At 45.4% G+C, this 26,406-nt stretch overlaps 2 protein-coding genes across 2 annotated transcripts in view; one reads left to right on the plus strand and one right to left on the minus strand.

Annotated features, from left to right (window-relative positions):
- The first annotated feature begins 101 nt into the window (after positions 1 to 101).
- Positions 102 to 26,406, plus strand: part of Mcm10 (minichromosome maintenance 10 replication initiation factor) — a 33,248-nt gene continuing 6,943 nt past the window's right edge. Inside the window, exons 1-14 of the mRNA XM_052727462.1 lie at positions 102 to 5,283; positions 9,354 to 9,443; positions 11,129 to 11,455; positions 13,373 to 13,477; positions 13,601 to 13,738; positions 14,225 to 14,459; positions 15,723 to 15,888; positions 16,692 to 16,859; positions 19,496 to 19,612; positions 19,819 to 20,015; positions 22,013 to 22,113; positions 22,725 to 22,832; positions 22,920 to 23,037; positions 24,744 to 24,972. Coding sequence (XP_052583422.1) covers positions 9,437 to 9,443; positions 11,129 to 11,455; positions 13,373 to 13,477; positions 13,601 to 13,738; positions 14,225 to 14,459; positions 15,723 to 15,888; positions 16,692 to 16,859; positions 19,496 to 19,612; positions 19,819 to 20,015; positions 22,013 to 22,113; positions 22,725 to 22,832; positions 22,920 to 23,037; positions 24,744 to 24,972 — 2,016 coding nt within the window. The 5' untranslated portion in view covers positions 102 to 5,283; positions 9,354 to 9,436. The remainder of the gene's footprint in view (positions 5,284 to 9,353; positions 9,444 to 11,128; positions 11,456 to 13,372; positions 13,478 to 13,600; positions 13,739 to 14,224; positions 14,460 to 15,722; positions 15,889 to 16,691; positions 16,860 to 19,495; positions 19,613 to 19,818; positions 20,016 to 22,012; positions 22,114 to 22,724; positions 22,833 to 22,919; positions 23,038 to 24,743; positions 24,973 to 26,406) is intronic.
- The window catches only part of Ucma (upper zone of growth plate and cartilage matrix associated), a 31,382-nt gene continuing 25,063 nt past the window's right edge, over positions 20,088 to 26,406 (minus strand). Inside the window, exon 7 of the mRNA XM_052727466.1 lies at positions 20,088 to 20,186. The gene's annotated coding sequence lies outside the window, so the exon portion shown is untranslated. The remainder of the gene's footprint in view (positions 20,187 to 26,406) is intronic.

Raw genomic sequence — 26,406 nt, forward strand, 5'->3', positions numbered from 1 at the left:
ATTTTTATGCCTGGTCATCATCCATGTGTTAATAGCATGATTATCTGCACGTGTTAATCAGACTTTTGTCACTGTGACAAACATCTGTCAGAAAATTGGAGAGGAAGAAAGCTTGTGTTTGGCTCGGTGCTTAATTCGGGTCAGGTATGGTAGACCTGGGCAGCTCACACCATGGAGGCCAGGGAGCAGAGAGAGATGCCTGATCCCACGGGCTCCCCACCTGCCGGGTATGCTGCTTATGTTTAGTGCCACTCTATCCCTCTCTGGAAACTCGGGAGAGCTACCAATCTCCAGGGCTCTTAGCAATCCATTCAAGCTGACAATCAAAATTACTCTTAGCAAACCCCTCAGGTTGCCAGGCTTGCACAGTGAGCACATTACCAACTTAGCCATCTCACCAACCCCACATCCTTGTTAACATTTGTTGTTTTCGTTCTTTGTCTTTCTGGTAATGGCTTTCTTAACAGATGAGATATATATCACTGCCGTTTGGCTTTGCATTTTCCCAGTGGTCAGTTATTTTAAGACTTCTATATACCTGTTGGTGAGTCTTTGAAGACATGTCTGTCTACTCCAGTCAGTCCTTTGCCCATCTTTAAATTGCATTATTAGGTTTTGTTCCATTTCTAGAGCAGCATGTTTTGGATATTAACCACTTTGTACACCTGCCACCCACATACACAGAGTTTGCTTAGCAAACATTTCCTATCATTCAATAGTTGGTCCTTTCAACTCTGAGTATTCCTTTGCCCAGACTTCTTTTATTCTGATGTAGTTGAATAACACTTATTTTCAGTTTTTCTTCTGCTGTTAATAAATGACTAATAGTGAAAGACTGTTGAGCGCGAAGACTAACTAAGCAGAAGCAGAGAATCTGTATTACACAATCCAAAGCCCAGCGAATATCACAGAGGGGAACCAGAAGATGGGGAGGGGTGCTATGATACTCTGTTCATTGTCTGAACTCACAGCTCGTGTGGATACCTGCACAATACCTACCTACACAAGGTGGGACTCCCGTGAACATGCCTTCACGGATGAAGAAAGTGCTCACAATGCCCTACCCGTCCTTGAAGAGCTGTTGACAGTTAATGGGTTGCCAGAGGAAGGGGAGTCATTCTCCTTAGTAATGTAATCACTGGTAAGTTGCCCACACATTAGTAAATAACTCCCCTCTGTGCTCATGTAAGCTCCCCTAAAGACCTCAGTGGTTTCATTAAGACATGCCCATAGCAGGAGGATTAGTTGGAAAGTAGGCAGCAGGAAAGGACAGAAATCAGAGGAAGTCAGGGAGGATTATCTGATCAAAACACATTGTATTCATGTATGAAATTTTCAAAAAATGTATACATATAAAAATTTCAAGATGTCAGTTTTTCTAACTTAATCTATAAATTAAATGTAATTCCAGTCAAAATCCTAGCAAGCTATGTTGTGGGCATCAACAAAGTGACATCTAAATTTTAAATGGGAGGGTATTATAAAAGATCTGGGGGTTGGGGATTTAGCTCAGTGGTAGAGCGCTTGCCTAGCAAGCACAAGGCCCTGGGTTCAGGCCTCAGCTCCGGAAAATTAAAAAAAAAAAAAAAAAGGATCTGAAGTAGCCAACACAGTTTTGAATAATGAAGTCAAAAGCTTTGTTAAGTTTCTGGTTGTTGCTACTGTTTTGCTATTAAGACGTATTCATTATTTATTTTGGGGCATTAACCACTTTGTGTTTGTGTGTATACATATATATGTATGTGTGTATATATAGTATGTATATATATGGTTTTCAGACAACCTCAATACTGAAAAACTATAATCAAGACTAGAGTCTTGGCAATGAAACAAACAGATAATAGAGAATGGAGTACCCAGAAAGAATCAAACTCATACAAATGCAATCAACTAATAGTTGAGGATGAGAGCAGGGCCACATGAAGGGTGGGGGCATCAGGATGAAGGCTGTCCTATCCACTCTGGCTGCTCTGGTCATTGGTTCCTCTACTTCCCAGTTTAATAAAGGGTGGGGGCATCAGGATGAAGGCTGTCTTATCCACTCTGGCTGCTCTGGTCATTGGTTCCTCTACTTCCCAGTTTCATAAAGGGTGGGGGCATCAGGATGAAGGCTGTTCTATCCACTCTGGCTGCTCTGGTCATTGGTTCCTCTACTTCCCAGTTTCTGGCCGGCCTTCTGCACCAGAGGCTCCTGGAACTCATTTTGTAGACCAAGTTGGCCTCAGACTCACAGAGATCTGCCTGCCTCTGCCTCCTGGGTGCTGGGATTTAAGGTGCGACCCACCACTGCCAGGCACCTGAGGCCCCTCATCTTAGAGGAATCTGGACTAGCTTCCGGAAACTGTGTGAACCACTGAAAGCATGCAAACTCTTGACAGTATATATTTTTCTAGAAAGAAAGAAAAAGCTACTAGTTTTTTTTATTTTCTCAAAGAGGTCTTGTGAGCACCCCCAGCACTGCCTCCCCCAAAATTAAGAACCACTACATGGGGCATCCCTGTTTGTAATACCACCACTTGGGAGGCTGAGGCAGGAGGACTACCAGGAGTTCAAAGCCAGCTTGGGCTAAATGGCAAGACCCTATTTTAAAAGAACAAACACAAAGAAAAAAAACCCTGCAATATTTTAAAGCTGTGTGGGCCCCAGTTTTTTGTTTTTTGGTTTTTTTTTTTTTTCTAAAGAAAGTGAAGCCTCTCTTCAGTGCCTGGATTGAAGAGAAGCAAGCTGTTCCAGGTCCTTTCTTCATCTTCTCTTTCTTAGTGTCAGGGTTTAGATATGAAGTGTCCTCCCCAAAAGATTCCTGTACTGAAGTTCTGGCCCCCAGTAGAAGCAATGTTCAGAAGAGTATCTTTGAGGTCATGGGGAATAATCCATTGATGGATTCCAGGTTTTATTAGACTGATGGGATGTGGTGGCACTTTGGAAGGCAGAGCCTAGTTGGAGAAAGTAGGTCACTGAGTGCAGCAATGATAAACTTTGTTCTTGGCCTTCTTGTCATCTTGCTTCCTCGCTGCATTGAGGTGAGCAGCTTGGCCTCATCAACCATACCCTTCCTCCATGCTCTGCCTCATCAACCATACCTTTCCTCCATGCTCAGCCTCATCAGCCATACCTTTCCTCCATGCTCTGCCTCATCAACCATACCTTTCCGCCATGCTTGGCCTCATCAGCCATACCCTTGTACCCGACCAAAGTCTAGAAACAACAGAACCAAAATCCTTCCTGCTTTAAGTTGTCTCAGGTATTTTGTCACAGAAGTGAAAAGTCTGCCTAACATACACACATGTCATTCTGAAACCCAAAAGAGACTCCATTAAATATGTACTTCCCATGTTCCCCACTAAAGTGCATTACCTCAAGAAATACCCAATTGTATAAGTCAGAAATTTATCAGCCAGCTTCTGTCTAAATTGCCTCTACCTCCTTTCTCTCTCCCTGATATCCCACATTCAATGGATTCTGAATCTACATTTTTCTTTTTTGAATCACTATCTCCTCTTTCCTTAGAATTGCCACTAAACCAATTTCCATACAGATTGCTTGGTTCTCCACATCCATCTGTGCTTGAGGGGTTAGAATTATCCTCATATTGCATGGGAAGCAAAGGTTTCCTGTAAAGTTAAGGAGAAGAAAGGAACTTCAGAATACCAACAAGAATTAGTCTATCTAGACAGGTAGTGGTGTCCCACACCTTTACTCCCAGCACTCAGAAGGCAGAGACAGGCGGATCTTCGAGTTCGAGGCCAGCCTGGTCTACAAAGTGAGTTCCAGGAAAGGCCTCACAGAGAAACCCTGTCTCAACCCATCCCCCAAAAAAGAATTAGTTGATCTAGTTATTGCAGTCTCTCCATGACTGTGAATTCTTCACACTGATATTACTCAGGCTCTAATAATGGTGAGACAGAGTTCATAAATGGAGCATTAGTATCCATGACACACCAACAACAACAAAAACCACGTACATGGCAGGATTTTTTGTTTTCTAGTCATCTTGAAGCTAGTTTTAATTATGCCAAAAACAAAAACAAAAAAACGAACATGACCACAAGGGATAGATATACTGAAACTGTGTTATCTAAAATAATTGGAGAAATTTAATCTCTGAATAGTGTCACTTGCCACTGGGTGTGGTGACTGAAGCCTGTAAGCCCAGCACTCTCAAAGCTGAGGCCAAAGGTTTCAAGAATTCTAGGCCAGGGCTTCAAATACAACTCAGTGGTAGAGTGGTATTGCTTAGCACACATGAACTCCTAAATTCAATTATCAGCACAAAAAGAAAAAGAGGAGGAGGAGGAATCCTGAGACTCGCCAGGCCCTGCTACATACTGTCATAAAAGAGCAAGGAGGGCAAGGTGACTCATGCCTTTAATCCCAGCACTCTATCCCAGCATGTGAGAGGCAGAGACATGTGGATCTCTGTGAGTTCAAGGTTCACCTGATCTACATAGAAAGTCCCAGGCCAGAGCTACATGGAGAGACCCTGTCTCAAACAAAATTGTACATGGAAGTATTTCTTATTATGGAGGCTAAATATTCTGCATTTGGAAACTTCTTTAGTACTATGTATCAACACATTCTAGGATGTAAATACATAAAGTTTGAATTTTGCTAAAGAATGATCTAATTATTCTCAACTCTTGATATAAATCCTAGTTCCCCAAATCTGCACTATTCTAGGAATATTGGTTTCTGAGTCCAAAAATATCATCTAGTCCTCCCTCATTTTACAGATGGTGAAACAAAATCTGAAGAGATACTGGTTTCTGTATGTATGTCAGAGTGAAAAGTAGAAACTTCCGTCTCTCTGTATTTAAATCCTAATATCTAAACTGGACGGACACAAGATCAGCAAAGCTGGTTCGGACAGAGAAACCTGTGAGGAGAGGAGTGAGCATCGTTAGGTAGAAGTCTAGGCTTCTGTAGTTCTTACATAAACTTCACGGAGAGGGGTAAACCCTGCAGCTCAGGAGAAGGTAACAACGCTTGAACTTCTCCGCGCTAGAGGGCGCTAGACGCTCTATTTTAGTCCCAGGAACCTGAGGATTCACCAGCCGGAAATTCTTTGCCCATAACAAAGATGGCGCCTGGTGACCTACACCAATCAGGTTGCTCTACTGAGAGGCGGTGTTTTACCCCCTCCCAGAATCAGTGTCATCGTACAATTCCGGCGTAGCCAATCAGAGCGTCCTCCACAGACGAGCGCGTGACGTCAGAGGTGGGGCGGAGTCCAGTTGTAATTTTTGGCGCGTTCCTGCGTGGACCGGGAAGAGGACCGGGTCTTGGGTGAGTAGTCGCGGGCTTTGGGCGTGTGAGGGACTCTGGGTGTCCGCGAGGGGTTTGAGGTCTGAGGGAGAGAGGCGCGAAGCTCTGAGGTGACAGGCGACGAGATCCGGATCGGGCGAGCAGGCGGCCTTCGGCCGGGGCTGGAGCACGCAGGGCGCCGGGGCTGGAAGGTGGAGGCTCCTGTGCTTAAGGAGCCTGCTTTGGTTTGTTTTCTTTTTAAGAGCGTCCCTTTACTTCTGTGTTTTTTAAAAGTTTATCTTTGACAGTTTCATGTAAACCCATGTGAATATGACAGTTTTGGTCATATTCGCCCCCGCTCCCTCTTAGCCACCTCCAGTCTCTCGGAACCACCGCCCCGTACGTGCCCTGCTGTCATGTCTTTTTAAAACAACCCACCGAATGCCGTTAGGGTTGCTTACATAAAGAGCACCATTTTAAAATGCTCGCCGCCGCACTGACTCCCCTCTTCCTGACCCCTATTGAACGCTACTTTGTACGGGACTCTTACAGACAGACACGTAGTCTCTGCCCTAGCCTCCGAGGCTTGCACTCTCAGGAGGATCCAGACAACGAGCCCACAATAGCGTACAAATGTGCAGTGACTAGGGCAGAGGAGGTTCTAAAAGGGACCTACACGGTATGGCCAACTAGAAAGGCTCAGAAATTAGCTAAGTGGAGATGAGAAAGAACTCCAGGGGAGCTTTCTAGACAAAGTACTTGAAACCTGACGGCGGTGTGTGGTTCAAGAAGCTGAAAGCAGGATGATCGAGCAGGAAAATGCCTTAGAAGGTGGGCATAGAGTTAGAATAAACATAGAAAAGATGACGAAATAGAAACAAGGGAGAAAGCACCCATTGCTTCATGGGCTTTGTGAGTTTTGTTCTAAGGGTAATGGGAAATCATCAGAATGTTTCAGTTGAAAGAATTTCATGGCCTGATTTATTTCCCTAAAATAGCATTGACAACGGGATGATTAGCTGGGGGTGGTTGCAGCGCTTGAGGCAGAGACAAGTTGAGCTCTGTGAATTTGAGGCCAGCCAGAGCTACATAGTGAGAGACCCTATCAGAGAGAGAGACAGACAGACAGACAGACAGTCAGAGAATGAATTAACTCTGGGGTATGAGGAATCAAGTAGGGAACAAAATAACCAGGACAGGAAGGTGATACAATTGTTCAGGCTTAAAATTAATAATGACTTGAATTAGGGTTTTAGCTGTGACATTGGAAAAAGTGGAAAACGTAGGCAATGTTTTGTAGGTAGGAGCCATTGGACTTCTAGGATGCCCTGGTTGTCAGGACCAGAAGGGTATCCTGGTTTGATTTGGGGAAGCAGGGCAGGAGACTGGTAGGAATGAGCAAGACAGTTTGCTCCTAACCCTCAAGAAGCTTACAATTGGGAATACCCCGGTAGATGACACTTCATAGGGTCCCTACAAATGTTTGTTGAGTGAGTGAAGAGAAAATACCATAATTAATACCTGGACTTGCTGAAGTTGCATGTTCTAGCACAGGCGTAAGCTGAGTAATAGGATGCAGTTCTAAGCATCACGAAAGTGTAGCCAGGGATGGTAACAGAGGCAGACTATGAATTCAAAGCAGCCTGGTCTATCTAGCAAGTTCTGGGCCAGCTGGCGTGACACAGTGAAAGGGCAAGCTAGTTGGAGAACATGTGCCTGTGAAGGCCCTGGGCTCAGTCCCACACAGGAAAGGGAAAGCGGGGAGGGGAGTAGGGAAGGGATTTTTCATTTTAATTGTCACAACAGTCTCATGAGTTGGAGGCCACCGTGAGCTGTGTTCACGTTTGACCTAGTCTAAGTAGGGAGAGTTTTGTCTCAAAGCTCAGGGAAGAGTTGTGCAGTGCTGTCCACTCTTTTGTTTTGGTTTTCTTTTTCTTTTTTTTTTTTTGGAGCTGAGGATTGAACCCAGGGCCTTGTGCTTGCTAGGCAAGCACTCTACCACTGAGCTAAATCCCCCAACCCCTTAAATGTGTAGCCCAGGCTGGCCTCAAACTCATGATCCTCCTGCCGCCGCCTCTTCAGCAAATCCTACCAGCATACGCCACCACAACTGGCTTGTTTTGGTTTTCTTAAGGACAGGTTTCTCTATAGCCCTGGCTGTCCTGGAACTCACTTTGTAGATCAGGCTGCTCTCAAACTCAGAGATCCACCTGCTGTCGACCTTTGTCGACCTATGCAGATCTGTCTAGGAGACCTGGGATTTGAGGACCTTAAAGAATGGACTAGACTACAGTCTAATGCTGCAGACGATTTTAGTTCAGTTTTAGTGTACTTGTAGACATGAATGGAACAAAGAAAGAAATGATCCAAGGAAGGCTGTTTGAGTTCAGAAAAATGTGTGAATAAATGCCAGTAAATACATACTAAATATTAACCCATCCTCAGAACTTTTTCAGAACAGACCAACTTAAACACAATTGCCTGGCACGTACTATAGATTGTATCTGGGAAAGCATGAGAGCAGGGCAGGAGACCAGGTCCAGATCCAGGGTGCACTGGCCAGATTGGGTCCTGTAGCTGTGTTCTGACGACCAACATCTATAGAACCCATGCCTAACATCTATAGAACCCATGCCTAACAAATTGAATGCAAATGTTTGTCACAGGAGGCACGAAATCACTTCCACGAACAAACCAGGGAACAAAATGTATTGGGTAAAAGGGCCTCTGCCTTTTTTCCTGGAGCTTCTCTCACAGTTCCCCCAAAGCATTGTTCATCATTCATCATCATACTCTTTTTTTTTTTTTTTTGAGACAGGGTTTCTCTGTAGTTTTGGTGCCTGTCCTGGAACTCACTCTGTAGACCGGGTTGGCCTTGAACTCAGACTGTCTCTGCCTCCCGAGTGCTGGGATTAAAGGTGTGCACCGCCGCCACCGCCACCACCACCCGCATTCACCATCATTCTTTAGGCTGAGTTCTGACAACCTGCCCCCACCTCCCCAGTACTAGGATTGAAGGTGCTTGATACCACGCCCAGCTTCAATGTGATCCTTCTATCTTAATTGTTCTTTTCCTCTGTGCTTTGCCAACTAGTGTGGCCTTAAGATCCCAACTCAGAAAGAACTATGTAGAATCTCACCCTAAGCTGCAACGATAAGGTAGACCTCAGATGTGCTATAATAATGAAATGGGGTAACAGCCCTAAAATTGATCCCAGCCTGAATAGCTTTTTTTTTTTTTTTTTTTTTTTTTTTTTGGTTTTTCGAGACAGGGTTTCTCTGTGTAGCTTTGCGCCTTTCCTGGAACTCACTTGGTAGCCCAGGCTGGCCTCGAACTCACAGAGATCCGCCTGGCTCTGCCTCCCGAGTGCTGGGATTAAAGGCGTGCGCCACCACCGCCCGGCCTGAATAGCTTTTGTTCACACTTTGTTGACTCTGTAGTCTTATCTCACACCCTACACTGCACTTTAGCTGGGCCTCCGTAACCACAATTGGAAGCCAAGTGGATGAGTACTGCTTATGGACGAGGAGGATGACGCTAGTGAGCTGTTGATAATGGAAGAGGGGGTGAGAAATGCCAGGTGCCGGATGCATCCCAAGGTTACAGTCCACAGAACCTGGGATTTGGGTTTTGTTGGGTGTGCATCATGAGAAGACTCAAGGGTGACGTTCTAATGTCGGTTTTTACACAGCCAAGACTCAAGGGTGACGTTCTAATGTCGGTTTTTACACAGCCAAGACTCAAGGGTGACGTTCTAATGTTGGTTTTTACACAGCCAAGACTCAAGGGTGACGTTCTAATGTTGGTTTTTACACAGCCAAGACTCAAGGGTGACGTTCTAATGTTGGTTTTTACACAGCCAAGACTCAAGGGTGACGTTCTAATGTCGGTTTTTACACAGCCAAGACTCAAGGGTGACGTTCTAATGTCGGTTTTTACACAGCCAAGACTCAAGGGTGACGTTCTAATGTCGGTTTTTACACAGCCAAGACTCAAGGGTGACATTCTAATGTTGGTTTTTACACAGCCAAGACTCAAGGGTGACGTTCTAATGTTGGTTTTTACACAGCCAAGACTCAAGGGTGACGTTCTAATGTTGGTTTTTACACAGCCAAGATTCTTCATTACTCACCTCCTGGGCCACCTACCTGATCCGCCTTCACGCTTGCTCATCTCCACTATTGTCTTGACAGCATGGATGGTAAGGCCTTCCCGTTCTACTGATTCCTCTTTGGTTCATGGAGAACCACCATTTGGGCCTTCCTTCTGCCACAGAATAGGGGGAAGGCAGGGGTGCTTAGTAACTTGTTACATGAAACTGTCAGATCAAGGGGCGGGTCTCACTTCAGGGGTTACTCTGGATGTGGAAAATCTTTTGAAATGGTTCTAGTCTAGTTTCATTCTAATTTTGCTTGTTTTTCGGGGATTTGTGCAAAGATAAATCCCAGTAAAGAAATATTGCTCTCCTTAGCAAAGCTCAACTCAGAATGTCTGTGCTGGTTCCGATGGGACCTAAACAATACACTGTGGGGTGTTTTCTTGGGCTTTGTTTGCTTCTCTGTTTTTACATTTCTTTTTTTCTTTTTTCTTTTTCGAGACAGGGTTTCTCTGTGTAGCCCTGGCAGTCCTGGTACTCACTGTAGACCAGGCTGGCCTCGAACTCAGAGATCTGCCTGCCCCTGCCTCCAAGTGCTGGGATTAAAGGTTGTCGCCACCACTGCCCAGCTGAAACTGCAGTTCTTTTTGACTCAGGTTTATTACACTTTGCCCGCTTCAAGAAAAGCAAAACCAAACATTGAGGCTATCCTGGGCTAGATCCTGTTTCAAAAAACGGGGGAAAAAAAAAAGAACTATGTTTTAATTTGAGTTAATTTTATCTTTTGCATGAAATCACCAGTGGAATAATGTGTTACTTATTTGTACAGGTCAAATAAAAGCAAATATGACAAAAATGTTAATGATAGCTAATTCTAGGTGATGGCTATATATCTTTCCCCATTTAAAAGTAACAATTAGCCAGGTGGTAGTGGCGCACACCTTAATCCCAGCACTCGGGAGGCAGAGGCAGGTGGATCTCTGTGAGATCAAGGCCAGCCTGGGCTATAGAGTGAGTTCCAGGAAACGCTCCAAAACTATACAGAGAAACCCTGTCTCAAAAAACCAAAAAAAGAAAAAAGAAAAAAGTCACAATTAAAGAGTGGGTAAGGTCTGGTCAACATCTATGTTTAAGTGTTTTTCAGTTATTCCTATTGGTCAGATTCCATGAAAGTTGGTATTGCAGGAAGGTGACTCTTTATTAAAGCAGTGCTGGTAAGAAGTTCTAGCCCAGTGCCTGGCTCCCTTGCTCTCCCTTAGCTCAGTGTCTTCTAAGAAGCACTCAGGGGCAGGAAAGTCGGTAAAAGGCCAACAGAACAGCCAGCAGCGTGACAGATCTGGAGGCCTGTTTCTTGTGGGGGCCCACAGAGGTTTCCTAGTGAGAGCTGAGCTTGCTTTACCCAGCAGGACTGCATAAGAGGATTATTGGACCATGGGCCTGGGTACCAGGTGTTTGGAAGGGTCTGTACTTGGCTATATCTAGCAAGGGAAGAGGTCTTTTGCCTCACCTCTTGGCATTGTTATAAAAGCCCTTTTGAATAAAGTTCTGGGCCGGTGGGTTTGGATCCAGGTCTTCCCCCGAAGCTATCCTGTTTCTGTCTTTCCTCTTGTCGGCTAGGCCTATCATTCTATCTACAAGCTCTTATTCCTCTCTCCTCCTTGTAGGAACCCTGGAAAAGGTGGGGGCTGGTCCCCTGCAGTTTCTGTTGCAGCGTGAGTGCTGACTGACTGAGGTGTGCTTGTCACTGACACCTCACCTGGGGTAGACTTACTTTCCCCCGTTTCTTCTAGTGGAGGAAGATGACTTGTCTCTGCTGACGTCTCTGCTGGAGGAGAACGAGGCCGCCTTGCCTTGTCATTCAGAAGAGAGTAACTCGTTGTCTCTGAAAGACGGTGAACCTGATGAATTTGATGAGCTTTTTGATGCTGATGGCGATGGTGAATCTTACACAGAAGAGGCTGACGATGGAGAAGAGGAGAAGACAGAAAAGCAGCAGGAAAATTTGGCCACTCTCTTTGGCGATGTGGAGGATTTAACAGATGATGAACTTCCTACACTGCAAGTTGAAAACAAGGTCCCTACTCCCAGCCAAGAAAAAACCAATCAGGAGTTGCAAGGTACCCTGATTGCTCACTTTCTCCACTTATTCATGAGAAAGTAAATGACCACCAGTTTGACAGTTTTTATTAAAATAACTGCAGGTACGAGGGTGGTGACCAATGGCTTTATTTAAAATAAATAAATAAAAGGCTAGAAAGATGCCTTCAGTCAATAAAACACATGCATGAGGACCTGAGTTCACATCCACAGTGCCCACTTAAAAGCTGAGTGATGGTGTGTATCTGTAACTCCACTGTGAAGAGTTGGGGAACAGGTGGGACCCTGGGGCACATTGTCAAGCCAACCTAGCAGAATCTGTGAGCTCCATGAGGGACCCTGCCTCAAAACAATAGGAACAGTCAAAGACCACCAACAAAGCCCTGTGTGTGCATGCACGCACGTGATTAAACTTGAGCGAGTTGATGAGTGAGGCATTTAAAGTCAGCCTTTTAGCATCCAAGGTCCTCTTCACATCCTTGTCAGCCAGCTATAACTGATCTTCCAAAAAATGGCTCCAAAAAAATAAAAAATAAAAAAAAAAAAAAAAAAATAGCCGGGCGGTGGTGGTGCACGCCTTTAATCCCAGCACTCGGGAGGCAGAGCCAGGCGGATCTCTGTGAGTTCAAGGCCAGCCTGGGCTACCAAGTGAGTTCCAGGACAGGCGCAAAGCTACACAGAGAAACCCTGTCTCGAAAAACCAAAAAAAAAAAAAAAAAAAATGGCTCTAACCCTGTTCATGCTTCATACAGAATATATTACTTTAGGATTTGTGTTCATGGCAGCGAGGGACCGAGCTACAAAGCTACCACAGTTTGTTTGAGCAAGAGATCATTTCTGAACTGCCGCTTTGAAGCATGCACCTTTCTTAGTCCTGGTACCTTTTCATGTATTTTTAAGTTAGAACAAGATTCAGTAGTTGACTGTTTCTTCTAATACAAAACCCAGCATTTATTGTGTTAGATATGATATTTCAATTTATGAAATAAATTGTTTGACTTCTGTGATAGGTATCCATACAAATTCCTCTTTTGGTTTTTTTATTTTGTTTTGTTTTTCCAAGACAGGGTTTCTCTGTGTAGCTTTGGAGCCTGTCCTGGATCTCGCTCTGTAGACCAGGCTGGCCTCGAACTCACAGAGATCCACCTGCCTCACGAGTGCTGAGATGAAAGGCTTGCGTCACCACTGCCTGGCCCCTCTTTGGTTTTTTGTTTGTTTGTTTGTTTTGGGTTTTTGTTTTTGTTTTTCTTACCCTGGCTGTCACCTCAGCCTCCTGAGTGCTGGAATTACAGGTATACACCACTATGCCCAGCTGTAGGATAAGCTCATAGCTAGCCCAAGTGTCAGGCTTGATTACTAGGGATAAAACATTTGTTTCTCTACGGAAGCTCTTGGAAGTACAACAATTATTCCTGAGTTTGAAGTAGGGCATTTGTCTTAGATAGTTTTATGTCAACTTGACACAAGCTAGAATTATCTGAAAAGAGAGAATATTAATTGAAAAAATGCCTCCATAAGATCAGGCTGTAAGGCATTTTCTTAGTTAGTGATCACGGGGATGGACCCAGTGGGTGGTGCCATCCCTGGCCTGGTGGTTCTGGGTTCTGTAAGAAGCAGGCTGAGCAAGCCATAGGGAGCAAGCCAGTGAACAGCACCTCTCCGTGGCCTCTGCATCAGCTCTTGCCTCCAGATTCCTGCACTGTTTGAGTTCCTGTCCTAACTTACTTCGATGGTGAACAGTGCTGTGGAAGAGTAAGCCTCTTTTCTCCCCAACTTGCCTTTGGTCATGGTGTTTGATCACAGCAATAGAAACCCCACCTAAGACAGGATCGTATTGTGAATCTCAAGGTTTGGGGCAGGACAACAGAAATATTGCCAGTGTCTGTGTCAGGTATAGCACTCTGTCTTCCTGATTCTTAGTATATTTTCTTTCATAGATGAATTAAAGAAGCTGCAAGAGCAAATGAAATCCTTACAGGAGCAGCTAAAAGCAGCATCGATTAAACAATCTCCAAGTGCAGCCCTTTTACACGAATCACCTGGTAATGTGACGATAATTTTAGCAATAATATGCATGTTTGTTACGAAGAAACAATAGCATTACTGTTTCCATCCAGCTCCTGCCAAAACTGTAACATTCCTAATTCCTTTTATTTTCAATCAAGAAGGTGCATCTCTTCGGCCCCCTCTTAAGGAGAAGAAAGTTCGGAGAATTCAGGAGTCAGCATGCTTCTCTGCAGAGCTTGATGTCCCTGCCTTACCCAGAGCCAAGCGGGTGGCTAGGATGCCGAAGACTCCTGCAGGTATGGTACTCAAGGTCTCGCTGGGTCTCACTGCTTAGCCTTGTTGAAAATACATCATCTGCTGGTGTGTGTGTGTGTGTGTGTGTGTGTGAGGGTTGGGGAGAATGAGCTTGTGTGCATACAGATGCCTGCAAAGGTGATCCCTTGGAACTGGAACTGAAGCATTTGAGGGCTACCCGACCATTCCCACACAATGTTCTATTGGACAGTGCTACAGAGATTTGCTCTTCTCTGTCAAGATTTGATTGCCCCCCCCCCCCAAAAAAAAGATTTGATTGCTGCGGTGGTGGTGCACGCCTTTAATCCTAGCACTCGGGAGGCAGAGGCAGGTGGATCTCTGAGTTCGATGCTAGCCTGGTCTATAGAATGAGATCCAGGAAAGGCGCAAAGCTACACAGAGAAACCCTGTCTCCAAAAAAAAAAAAATTCCATATGTAGATTTTCTGCTTCTCAGTCATTCTCTTTTTACTTATGCTAATTTTCTAGAGTTATCTTCAAGGACAAGTACACCCTCACAACCACTACAGGTCATTTCCAATTTTCTGGAGCCCCAAAGCTCCTCTTCAAGGGCAAAAAGTGCACCCTCACCACAAACCGTTCCTGGAAACAAACCCAGTGGGATGACTAGAAATCAGAGCGCAGGAACCCCTGGGAATTCTGAGGAACGGCCGCCTCAGGTGCCCCAGGTCTCCGTGGAAGCCTTCTCGGGCCTACGACTCAGGTCAGTAGTGTAACATCCCTTGGAGTCCCTTTATCTGACCCACTACATGGCTCTTTGTGCTGTCAGAAGATGGGTCCTCTAGAGGCAGTGTGCGAGCAGCGGACCCACAGAGCGTCGGCAGCTCTTGAGTGAGGAGCTTAGCCCTCAGTGGGTGGTGCCGTCTTTAATCAGTGCAGTGTGGGGGCTGTTGAAGGAAGGGTTCCTGCACAATGGAGGATGGTGGTGGTACCTTTAATCTCAGCATGTGGGAGGCAGGGGGACCTCAGCAGCATGTGGGAGGCAGGGGGATCCTCAGCAGAAGGGTCTCTGTGAGTTCAAGGCAAGCCTGGTCGACATAGTGAGTTCCTTGGCAGCCAGGCTATGTAAGAGACCCTGTCTCCAAAAAAAAAAAGAATGTTTATCCGTTAAAAGGAAATGGACAGATAATAGATATTTAATCAGAAATTGTCAAATCAAAACAGAGATGAAGATTTTATTGTAAAACTTCCCATCTTTATATAGGTGCAGTTTAGACTGTTGTGTGCAGTGTTAGGATCCTAGACTTTTTCAATATATAAATATATACAATTCAGGTGTGACGCTTTTAATTCCCACACTCAGGAAGCCAAGGAAAGAGAATTGAGAGTTTAAGGCTAGCCTGCAAAACTACATGGCCAGCCTGGGCTACAAAATGAAACACAGTCTCAAAGCAAAAAAGATACAGTTTAACCAGAATAGCAGGGCCTTCTTATAATTGTAATATGATTACAAAAGATTATAAACTTTAACTTTAGGCAAATCTATGTTCAAGGAAAAGAAAGTGATCCTCACTTTGAAATTTTTTTTTTTTTAAGATTTATTTATTTATTATGTATACAGCATATGTGACTGCATGCCAGAAGAGGGCACTAGATCTCATTACAGATGGTTGTGAGCCACCACGTGGTTGCTGGGAATTGAACTCAGGACCTCTGGAAGAGCAGTCAGTGCTCTTAACCTCTGAGCCATCTCTCCAGCCCCATACTTTGAAAATTTTTAATCTACTTTAAGAAAAAGAAAAAAAGCTTACTTTAGCCAGGCTGAGGCAGGAAGATCATGAGTTCTAGGCCAGCCTGAGCTATGTTCTGAGATCTTGTCCCAAGAAACCAAAACTAACTAAATAAAAATAAATGTATGCTAAATCGGTATTATACAAAAGTCTCAGATGTTCCCCTTACCACCTGGTAAGGTGCCAGATAGTCTCTTACCAGAATAATAACATTAATTACCGGCTTCTTGACCCAGGCGACCTCGAGTGTCCTCCACAGAAATGAACAGGAAAATGACAGGTCGGAAACTGATCAGGCTGTCTCAGATCAAGGAGAAGGTGGCAACTGAGAACCTGGAAGAGACGGACTGGGTGACATTTGGGGTTATACTGAGGAAAGTCACTCCACAGAGCACTAACAGTGTAAGCTGCTTTACTGATTCCTGAGCTGTGCCTGCCCAGGCTAACAGTCGGTCTCCCAGACTTCATCTGGTGCCTGTCAGTCCTTCTCTTCAAATAACTTCTAGTCAGCACTAGTCAGTCTTGGGGTTCAAGGGCACTGTTAGCAAAGAACTCTTGACTTAGAGACAGTGTGCTTCTTATTGCCCACGCAGTCATACTGCATTTCAGTTGTCACGGTTTGCAGGGACACCTGTGTTGGTCCCTGAGACACTCTAATCTCTCCTGTGGAGAAGGCCAAGTAATCAGAGAGGCTGAGTCCACAAATCCCAGAGATCCTCTGTGGTAGCAAGATGACAGTCCAGAAGTGTTGATCTTGAGCCTGTGCGGGCGAGGTGTGTACTTAGCTGTTAACAGCATAGTAACAGCATAGTTGGTGATCACTGGTCTCTAGTCCTGTGATCGGGCTGGAAATGATCCAGCTATAGCTGCTGCTTGTCTCGCTAGGGTGGGAGTGGGAGGCTGTGGCCCACCGTCACGCACCTGTACACTGGGGGAGGGCTAGCCTCCTGCTGCTTAGGTCGGACGGTGACACCCTCTACTAAGTTTGCTTGTTGCCTGCCGTGCTTCTCTCTCGTCTCAGATGAGGCAGGTAATAAACACTAAAGCCCAAGGAAAGCGTTAACTTAGAGTTTGAAAGCACTTTCACAGCCATTTACTTAGGGTGAATTATATTCAGATATCTTTCCACAGTAAAACACTTGAACCCTAAATGGAGGCACTGTAAGCCAGGGTTCAAAAATGATTAATAGTGCTGTTCACTGCAGGGGAAAACATTTAGCGTCTGGAAACTGAACGATCTTCGTGACCTGACTCGGTGTGTATCCTTGTTCTTGTTTGGAGAAGTCCACAAAGATCTCTGGAAGACAGAGCAAGGGACTGTCATAGGCTTGCTCAATGCAAATCCCATGAAGCCCAAAGAAGGCTCCGAGGAGGTAAGAATCTCAGCTTGGACTGCATGGCTGGTGGTGTATACAGTTAGTGTGTATCAGAACATCTGTGCTGATCTACCTCTGGGCTTTACTGATGTTGTACACATTATTCCAGTTCGTCATTTGTTGGCTCATTGCCTACCAATATTCTGTGCATCTCCTTACTCTAAACTGCTTTGAATTAGTGCCACGGTTCCCAGAGATTATTATTGCTCTTTTATTTATTAACAAGAGAAGAGAGTCACACACGTGTGTGACACAGCTCACGTGTGGAGATGAAAGAATAACTTGGAGTCACTTCTCCTCTTTTCCCTTTGTGTGGGTTCTGGTGATTGACCTCCGGCCTTCAGCCTTGCACAGTGAGCACCGTTACCTGCCGAGGCATCTCGCCAGCCCAAGCTTATGAACTCCTCCACTCTGGGTCCTTAGATTCTTTGCATAAATGCCCATGGTTGTATCAAGAGATGAGTGTGTTGCAGGTGAATGAAGTTTGCTTCATTAGAGTTCTCTGTTACCTTTGCTTTCCTGGTGAATTGCTGACCAGTGTGAACTGCAATGGGTAGTTTTTTTCTACTCTGACCCAGCAAGGACTTTATTTTCAGTAGAGAATGGTGAAAAGTCTTCATTTGTTGGTTGGGAGTATATTTGGCCATGTGTAACAAAAAAACTTGGAGTTTCTTTTAAGTAACAGTGGGATTTAGCTCTGGGTGATAGTTTACACCTGTAATCTCATTAGTCCAGAGGCCAAGGCCAGAGGATTGCCTTTAGTCCAAGATCCAGCCACATAAAAACAAAACAACAAAGTCAAACAGTGGGTTTTCTTTTCCCTTTGTGTGTCTGTATATGTGTGTTTCTCTGTCTCCTGTGCTGGCCTTGAACTAGCAGCAGGCTTCTTGTCTCTGCCTCCCAAGTTCTAAGAATGTAGGTGTAAATTGCTATGCCAAACTTGTTTTTCTTTATTTTATTTTTTAATTTACTACCTTTATTTGTTTATTGTGGGCCGGAGGGGTGCATGGGTGTCAGAGCATACATATGGAGATCAAAAGACAGCTTGCAGAATTGGTTCTCACCTCCTACTATGTGGATTCCAAACATTGAACTCGGGTTATTAGAGTTTTTAGCAAGCACCTTTACCCACTGAACCATCTTGCCAACCCAATTTTTCTTATAAGTCCAGGTTAATATCGTATGAGGAAGGTCACTGTTTGGGGCCAATCTGGGCTCTGTGGTGAATTTGGGCCTTCCTCCAGTACATAGCAAGACCCTCCCTTCTCCTCCCTCAAAAAAACAAAACAAAAAAACCCCAAAAAACTAGAAATAGGTAATTTAGTAATGTCATGTCTCTATGAGTATCTTAGTTTATTTTTTGATCATTTGAGGAGATAACATGTCCGAGACAACTTATAAAAGGAAGTCTTTAATTGGGGCCTTGCTTACAGTTTCAGAGGGTAAGTCCATGACCATCATGGTGGGGACATGGCAGCAGGCAGGCCTGGCACTGGAGCAGTAGCTGAGTAAGAGCTTGCGTCCTGACCTGTAAATTGGAAGCAGAAAGAGAGACTGGCCTTGGTGTGGGTTATGGAGACCTCAAAGCCCACCGCCAGTGCTATACCTCCTCCAACACAGTTCAACCAACTTGGGACCTAACATTCAAATATGTGAACCTGTGGGGCCAATTTTTACTCTAACACAGTGAGTTTCTGCCTTACACTGAATATCTCTGAAGCAGAATACTGTGTCTCCTCACCCTGGGAGGGGAATAGTACTCACTGTTTACTGATCCTGGGTTGGGGGGCTCTGAACAGCTTCGTGTTTTCTGCTAAAGTTCCTTTATCTGGCGGTAAGTTGTGCGCAGACTCTGCTACCAGAGTGTGAATCCAGTTAGGCAGAGCAATTCCGTTACAGACAGGCTGCAAGAACCAACAGAAGCCTGTGCTCCTTGGGGGCTAATTCCTCTAGGCCCAGGAGAACTGTCCAGTGTAGGAGTCTTACCACAGCCAAGTTTGCTCCGTGGCTAGCTGGGGGTTTTGAAAGCTTTCTGATCTGGATTTTGTTACCTAGTAACCACTGGGCCTTCTGATCTCAAGTGACAGGTGTCCCGTTCTGAAAACAAGGACAGAGCCCAGGCAGTTGAGGATATTCCTTCTTATCTCAGCCTGTATTCTTGGTAGGTCTGCCTGAGAATCGGCAGCAGGGAATGGGAGAGCTGAGTCAGCCAAGGTCATTCGGAGACTGTCCTTCTGGCGTCGTACCACCATTGGGGACAGGATGAAGGAGGGTGAGCCAGCCTCTCACTTTTTAGTGGGAAATCTAGAGTTTCCCTATCAATTCCTGTTTCAGTCTAATTTGCCAGGCCTTAGTCACATGACCATTGTTGGCTGTAAGGAACGCTGGGAAAACAGGGCTACATCCGTTGTCTGAGGCTGAGCACTTGGCCAGCCTGGACAGTCAGGATTCCAACAGCCAAGAGGAAGGAAAAGTTGCTTAGAGAGAAGGGAGCTGAGGGAGTCTTCTGCATTCCCCAGCCTACAGTTGATAGAGCTCTGGCTTCAAACGTGCCTTCCAGAACCAGCTGCAGACAGCCCTCCACCCATTCTTAGGATAAAGGTCTTCAGCACTGCGTAACCTCTCTCTTACAGGTGTGCTTATCTATTGACCATCCGCAAAAAGTCTTAATTATGGGAGAAGCTATGGACCTGGGAACCTGTAAAGCCAAGAAGAAGAATGGAGAGCCGTGTACACAGATTGTTAATTTGGTGGGTCTCAAATCTGTTGGTGTGGTTTTTGCCTGTGAAAGCGTCAATCATGAGGGATGGACTTTGAGTGCTGTGGTGGTGGCGAGCAAATGGGAGGAGCTATGGAAGTCACAGACTCTCAGCTTGCACATAGTGTTGCGAGGCTGGGAGAGGGTCTGCACTGCTCCAGCTGCTCATCTAGTCCTCACTGAGTGTTTTCCCTGCAGCATGACTGTGAATACTGCCAGTACCACATCCAGGCCCAGTACAAGAAGCTTAGTGCAAAGCGGTCCGATCTGCAGTCCACCTTCTCTGGGGGACGGATTCCGAAGAAGTTCCGAAAAGGCACCAGCCTCAAAGAGCGCCTGTGCCAAGATTGTTTCTACTATGGTGGGGTTTCTTCTGAGTCCTTTGCAGCGTCCATGTAAGACATTTCCCCGGCTGCTTTTGGGAAAGGATTGTGCTTGTCTCTTGAGAGGGAGCTGGTGGTCGGACTGTCCTTCAACTGTCCTAGGTGCTTGCGTGAACTTCGTTTCTCACCGCTGAAGCCAGAGTGGTTAAGGACCACTCTGAGTGGTCCAGAGTGGTTTCATTCCTAGGGAGAGAGGAGTACATTCAGAGTGGCTGGAGAGTGAGTCATGTGATCTGGACGTAGAGCCCATGCTTTAGGTTTAGCCAGATGTGGTGGTCCACACTTGCAGTCCCGGCTCTTGGGAGACTGAGGCAGGAAGAACATGAGTCCATGGCCAGCCTAAGCTATAGAGGGAGACCCTGCTGCAAATGGAGAAAACAGTCTGGAGAGATGGTTCAGCCATTAAGAGTGCATACTGTTGGGCAGAGGGCCCGAGTTTGCTTCCCAGTCCTCAGGTCAGGTGACTTACAACCGCTGTAACTCCAGCTTCAGGAGATCTCATGCTCCTTTTTGACCTCTCTGGGCACTACATTCACTGTGCACAAACCTACACTCAGACACATACATACACACATAAAAAAATAAAAAACTTTTTTTTAAAAGTGAAAAAACAATCTCCAGGCGGTGGTGGCACATGCCTTTAATCCCAGCACTTGGGAGGCAGAGGCAGGCAGATCTCAGTGAGTTCAAGGCCAGCCTGGGCTACAGAGTTATTTGTTCCAGGACAGCAAGGGCTACACAAAGGAACCCTGTCTCAAAAACAACAACAACAATAAAACAAAACAAAACAAAAAAACAAAGAAGAAAAAGAAAGAAAAGAAAACAGTTGAGAGGTGGAGGCAACAGGATCAGAACTCCATGCCCAGCTGTGGCAAAATTTCAGACCCGCTTAGGCTATGTGAACTACAGTATCAAAACAAAGAAGTGCGGACATCTTGAGTCCTTCCCTTTATTATTGTTGTTTGTTGTTACTATTGTTGTTGTTATATAGTGAGGTTGTAGACCTCTTAGAAACCACTTTAACTTCATGAACACATGTGTGATGAAGTTCACACAGGGCATGGTGAGGTAGGACAGGTGTCCATGGCCCTCTACTGGGATCCGAGACTGTCAAAGGAACCCCAGAGCAGATGGATGGTGTGTGGCCTTGTCATCTTACCATAAAGATAGCATCTGAGCATGTGACAGGTGAGAACATGTACAAAGGAACTGTGGTTGATCTAAAAACAGAAAAAGATTTTGTTTCTGATCTTACAGAATTGGGCCTCTTTAGTCATTATTTTTAGTAGCTATATAGTATCCTTTATATGGTTATTTTAAGTATTCCCTGTGGGTGAGTGCTAATGGTATTTCTGCAACATTGTAGTTTTTTTGTTTTTCAGGACAGGTTTTCATGTAGTCCAGGCTGGCTTGAACTCAATATACAGTCAAGGCTAGCCTTGAATTCCTGATCTTCTTGCCTCCATCTCCCTAGTGCTGGGATATGTATATGCCACCCTGCCCAGCTTCTAATAACTTTTAAACTGACCTATAATTGTAAAATACTAAAATTTTGCAGTCATTAATTTTTTATTTGTTTGTTTTTTGTTTTTCGAGACAAGGTTTCTCAGTGTAGCCTTGATTGTCCTGGAACTCACTCTGTAGACCAAGCTGGCCTCAAACTCACAGAGATCTGCCTGCCTCTGCCTCCTGAGTACTGCGATTAAAGGCATGTGCCACCACCACCCGGCATCATTATTTTAAGACAAATTCTTCGTCTTCTGTATCACAGTACTGACATTTTTTGAAGTTTCTGGCCCTTTGGCAAGGCCTCAAGCAGATCCGTAGGTTGCCTGTTCTCCGTCTGTGTTGTTGTGTACAAACCGGAACTACTGGGTTACTAGCAAAGGCTGCTTGTGTGAGGCTTGAGGACAATTGGTAACAAATGCATGGGAATCCTCATGATTTGTTTCTGCAGGCATTGCAGTTCAGTAACTCTCTTTCAGCTGTGGTGGCTTTTGTCTTTGCAGGGCAGCAGCTATGGCCCCTAAGAAGAAGGTTCAAACCACTTTGACTAATCTGGTTGTGAAGGGCACAAACGCCATCATCCAGGAAACAAAACAAAAACTCGGTAATTTTTTCTGCACCCTTCCTCTGCCTCCAGTGGATGCAATATTTGGGACTGAGAATGGTTATGGCTTGCTTATACTCTCCAGTGATGAATGCCCACTCATCACCTGGTTAGTGGGCAATGTGGCATAGGCTAAAGGAAGAAGTTTGGTGAGAAGTGGTAAGGAAAATCTGCAGCTCAATCTTAACCTTGTCTTGGCTTCGTATACTTAGTGAAATATAGCTGGTCAGGCTCTCAGCATCCAACATTAGTGCCAGGTTGATCTTATCAGTCACGTTAAAAATAGGCGTAGGTCTGACACCGCCAGTCCACCTGTACATATGGTCCTAAAAGTGACCAGTAACCTGCATGGCCTCTTACTCATGCATATTCCGGAAATGGCATATCCGTGGGCCCCACCAACCTTGGGGGCTTAGCATTTGATATTCATGATCCCCTTGCTATCCTGCTAGTCTGACTTTTAAGTTAAAAGTTCTACATTTTCTTTTATTAGTCCATCTTATTCACTAACCAGTTACTAAGTTATGACTATAGAGGTTAATAAGTGATGTCACATGATATCAAACCATTTAAATTTTGAATCCTCTAGAATAAATGTTTGCATGTTTCAGGAATTCCCCAGAAGAGCTTGTCTTGCTCTGAGGAGTTCAGGGAATTGATGTCCCTGCCCACATTTGGAGCCAGAAACTTAAAGCATTTAGCCAAAGCCAAGACTTCAGGTACAGTCAGCGTATGTGATTATAGTGTGTGTGCCCATGTTCCCCAAACCTCTCCAATAACTCCCCAGTATATGGTCTGTGTTTTAGGCGTAATGGGGAGCCCAAAACCTGCCATCCAGTCTATCTCCGCATCAGCCCTCTTGAAGCAGCAGAAGCAACAGATGCTAGAAATGCGGAAGAGGAAGTCAGAAGAGATACAGAAACGGTAAGAGGAATAGATTCCACTCCCTGCTTGGATAGCTCGTCCCAGGAACCCTCAGAACATTCTAATGGTTTTTAATGTAGGTTGGCTCCGTTATAACTGAAGTGACATTCAGTTGTCTGCCACTAACCTATGCTGCTGCTCCCAGAGCCTGCTGGTATTGAGGAGATCAGTTAGTATGACCCTGGGAAGGAGGAAGAAGGAAGGTGTGAAGAGGCTTTCTGAGCACTGACCTTGACCTCAGTATTTTATCTACAAAATGAAGTTTGGGTGTGGTGGTTCTGAAGTTAAAGCCCCAGATTTTGTTTTTTCAAAGGTGTCAGGCTGGCAAGGTGGTTCAACAGGTAAGCATGATTGCCACCAAGCCATCCAAGCTGCGTTCCATCCCCAGGCCAGCACAGTAAGAGTGTAGAACCAGGTCCCACAGGTTGTCCTCTGACCTCCTGTGTGTACACCATGGTGGGCATGCATGCATGCACACATACTTACATAAATAAGTAAAAGCAATTTTATAAAAGTGTCGGCGTGGTAGCACATGCCTATAATCCCAGCCCTTGAAGGTAGAGGCAGGGGGGCTACAAGTTCAAGCAACAGGGTGGCCCTGTAGGAAGCCATACATCCTTCTTGGGAAGGTAAGGGACTGTCTTGTGGGTGCTGCAAACAACTATAAAATATGACATTCTTTTACTAAGAGAATATTTTCTTGTGCTTTTTGCATCTCCTGAAACTTAACATCTAATTTTGTGTCTGTGCTATAATTGATCAGGGCTGGGTGGATATTTCATGTGTGTGTAGAATGTTCTCACATGGAAATTGTCTTAAATAAAGTATAGCTAGATCATTATTGGAAGGTTGATTCTAAGTCAGACAGTGTGGTGCATACCTGTGATCCTGATACTGATGAAGCTAGGTCAGAATTGTCTGTTCAAGGCCCTGTGCTACATAGTAACCCGAGTTGGCTTTGAAATCTATCCTCCTGGCTCTACCTCCAAGTGTTGGAGTTTCAGGCATATACAACCACACCTGGCTTGAATGTTTTTCCTAATATGTTAAATCTATATAAAAGAATCACTGTAGCTGGGCAATGGTGGTGCACGCTTTTAATCTCAGCACTCAGGAGGCAGAGGCAGGCGGATCTCTGTGAGTTCGAGGCTAGCCTGGTCTACAGAGTGAGTTCCAGGATAGGCTCCAAAGCTACACAGAGAAATCCTGGCGGGGGTGTGTGTGTGTGTGTGTGTGTGTGTGTGTGTGTGTGTGTGTAATCACTGTGTAGATTGCAGTGCTATTTTTGTTAAGTTTTTTTTTTTTAGTTCTTTGTAAGCTTCATACATGTCTATTAGGAATTTTAGTCATCTCATCCCCCCTCCCTTGTGAAGGATATTCCCTTCCTGTAGGATAAACTGAAAAGCAAGGAAATTCGGTGAGGCCCTGGGGGTCTAAGCTGCTGTTGATCTTAATTGCTAATTTGAATTTTAACCAAAGAAAGGAAATTGTTTACCAACAGCTAGTTGTCCTCACTTGCTTATCGAGGGTCTCCCAGACCAGGGTAAGACAGAGTTCTAGACCTGAAGTTTTTTGAGCCCTGAGTGTATATTTACTTACATTTCTTTACTTGGGGTTTGGGTTGTGGGATGGAGGCCAGAGCCTGGAGCACCATTTGTCTAGCCACATGCCCAACCCCATATTAGTTACTTCGTGTTCCTTTTAAGATTCCTTCAAAGCTCAAGTGAAGTCCAGAGCCCAGCAGTGCCATCTTCGTCTCGACAGTCTGCTGCCCAGTCTCCTCGGATTGGGGCCGAATTCCCCAGGTTGGAAAGAACCACAGCCCCCCGGATGCCCAAGCTTGGTAGAGGCATCTCAGAAGGGGATGATGTCCTCTTTTTTGATGAATCTCCACCACCAAAACCAAAACTGAGTGCAGCGGCAGAAGCTAAAAAGGTAAGTGGGGTGCTGGGAGGCAGCCCAGTAAAGTGCTCGCTGTGCCCGAGGACCTGAGCTGGATCCCCAGCACTCGTGTCAAAAGCTAGGCATGGGGGCTGCATGTAACCTGGGGAGGAGAGAAGTGCACACAGGTGGATCCGAGCTGGCCAGCCGTTCTGGCAAGTGGGGGGTTCTGGGCCCAGGGAAAGATCTTGTCTCAAATGATAAGGAGGGTGAGCCTGGAGAGGTGGGTCACTGGTCAAAGCACTTGGATGCTCTTGTAGAACCCACGTTGGGTTCCTAGCACTTACATCAGACAGCTCACACAGCTCTAACTGCAGTCCAGGGGATCGAACACCCTCCTCTGCCCTCCAGGGCACGTGTACACATGGTGCACATACAGACAAGCAGGTACTCAGACCTACAAATAACTAAAATCTAAATAAATAAGGTGAGAGTAATCGAGGAAGGAAAACACTGGTGTCAGTTTCTGGCTCTGCATGCTCGTACACATCCACACAAGCACTCACATACTCTGCATGCTCGTACACATCCACACAAGCACTCACATACACTGCATGCTCGTACACATCCACACAAGTACTCACATACTCTGCATGCTCGTACACATCCACACAAGCACTCACATACACTGCATGCTCGTACACATCCACACAAGCACTCACATACTCTGCATGCTCGTACACATCCACACAAGCACTCACATACTCTGCATGCTCGTACACATCCACACAAGCACTCACATACTCTGCATGCTCGTACACATCCACACAAGCACTCACATACTCTGCATGCTCGTACACATCCACACAAGCACTCACATACTCTGCATGCTCGTACACATCCACACAAGCACTCACATACTCTGCATGCTCGTACACATCCACACAAGCACTCACATACTCTGCATGCTCGTACACATCCACACAAGCACTCACATACACTGCATGCTCGTACACATCCACACAAGCACTCACATACTCTGCATGCTCGTACACATCCACACAAGCACTCACATACTCTGCATGCTCGTACACATCCACACAAGCACTCACATACTCTGCATGCTCGTACACATCCACACAAGCACTCACATGCTCTGCATGCTCGTACACATCCACACAAGCACTCACATACTCTGCATGCTCGTACACATCCACACAAGCACTCACATGCTCTGCATGCTCGTACACATCCACACAAGCACTCACATGCTCTGCATGCTCGTACACATCCACACAAGCACTCACATGCTCTGCATGCTCGTACACATCCACACAAGCACTCACATACTCTGCATGCTCGTACACATCCACACAAGCACTCACATACTCTGCATGCTCGTACACATCCACACAAGCACTCACATACTCTGCATGCCCGTACACATCCACACAAGCACTCACATGCTCTGCATGCTCGTACACATCC

Source organism: Peromyscus californicus, unplaced genomic scaffold (assembly GCF_007827085.1).
Source record: "Peromyscus californicus insignis strain IS unplaced genomic scaffold, ASM782708v3 Scaffold_8__1_contigs__length_139910024, whole genome shotgun sequence".
In the NCBI taxonomy this organism is placed as follows: Eukaryota; Metazoa; Chordata; class Mammalia; order Rodentia; family Cricetidae; genus Peromyscus; species Peromyscus californicus.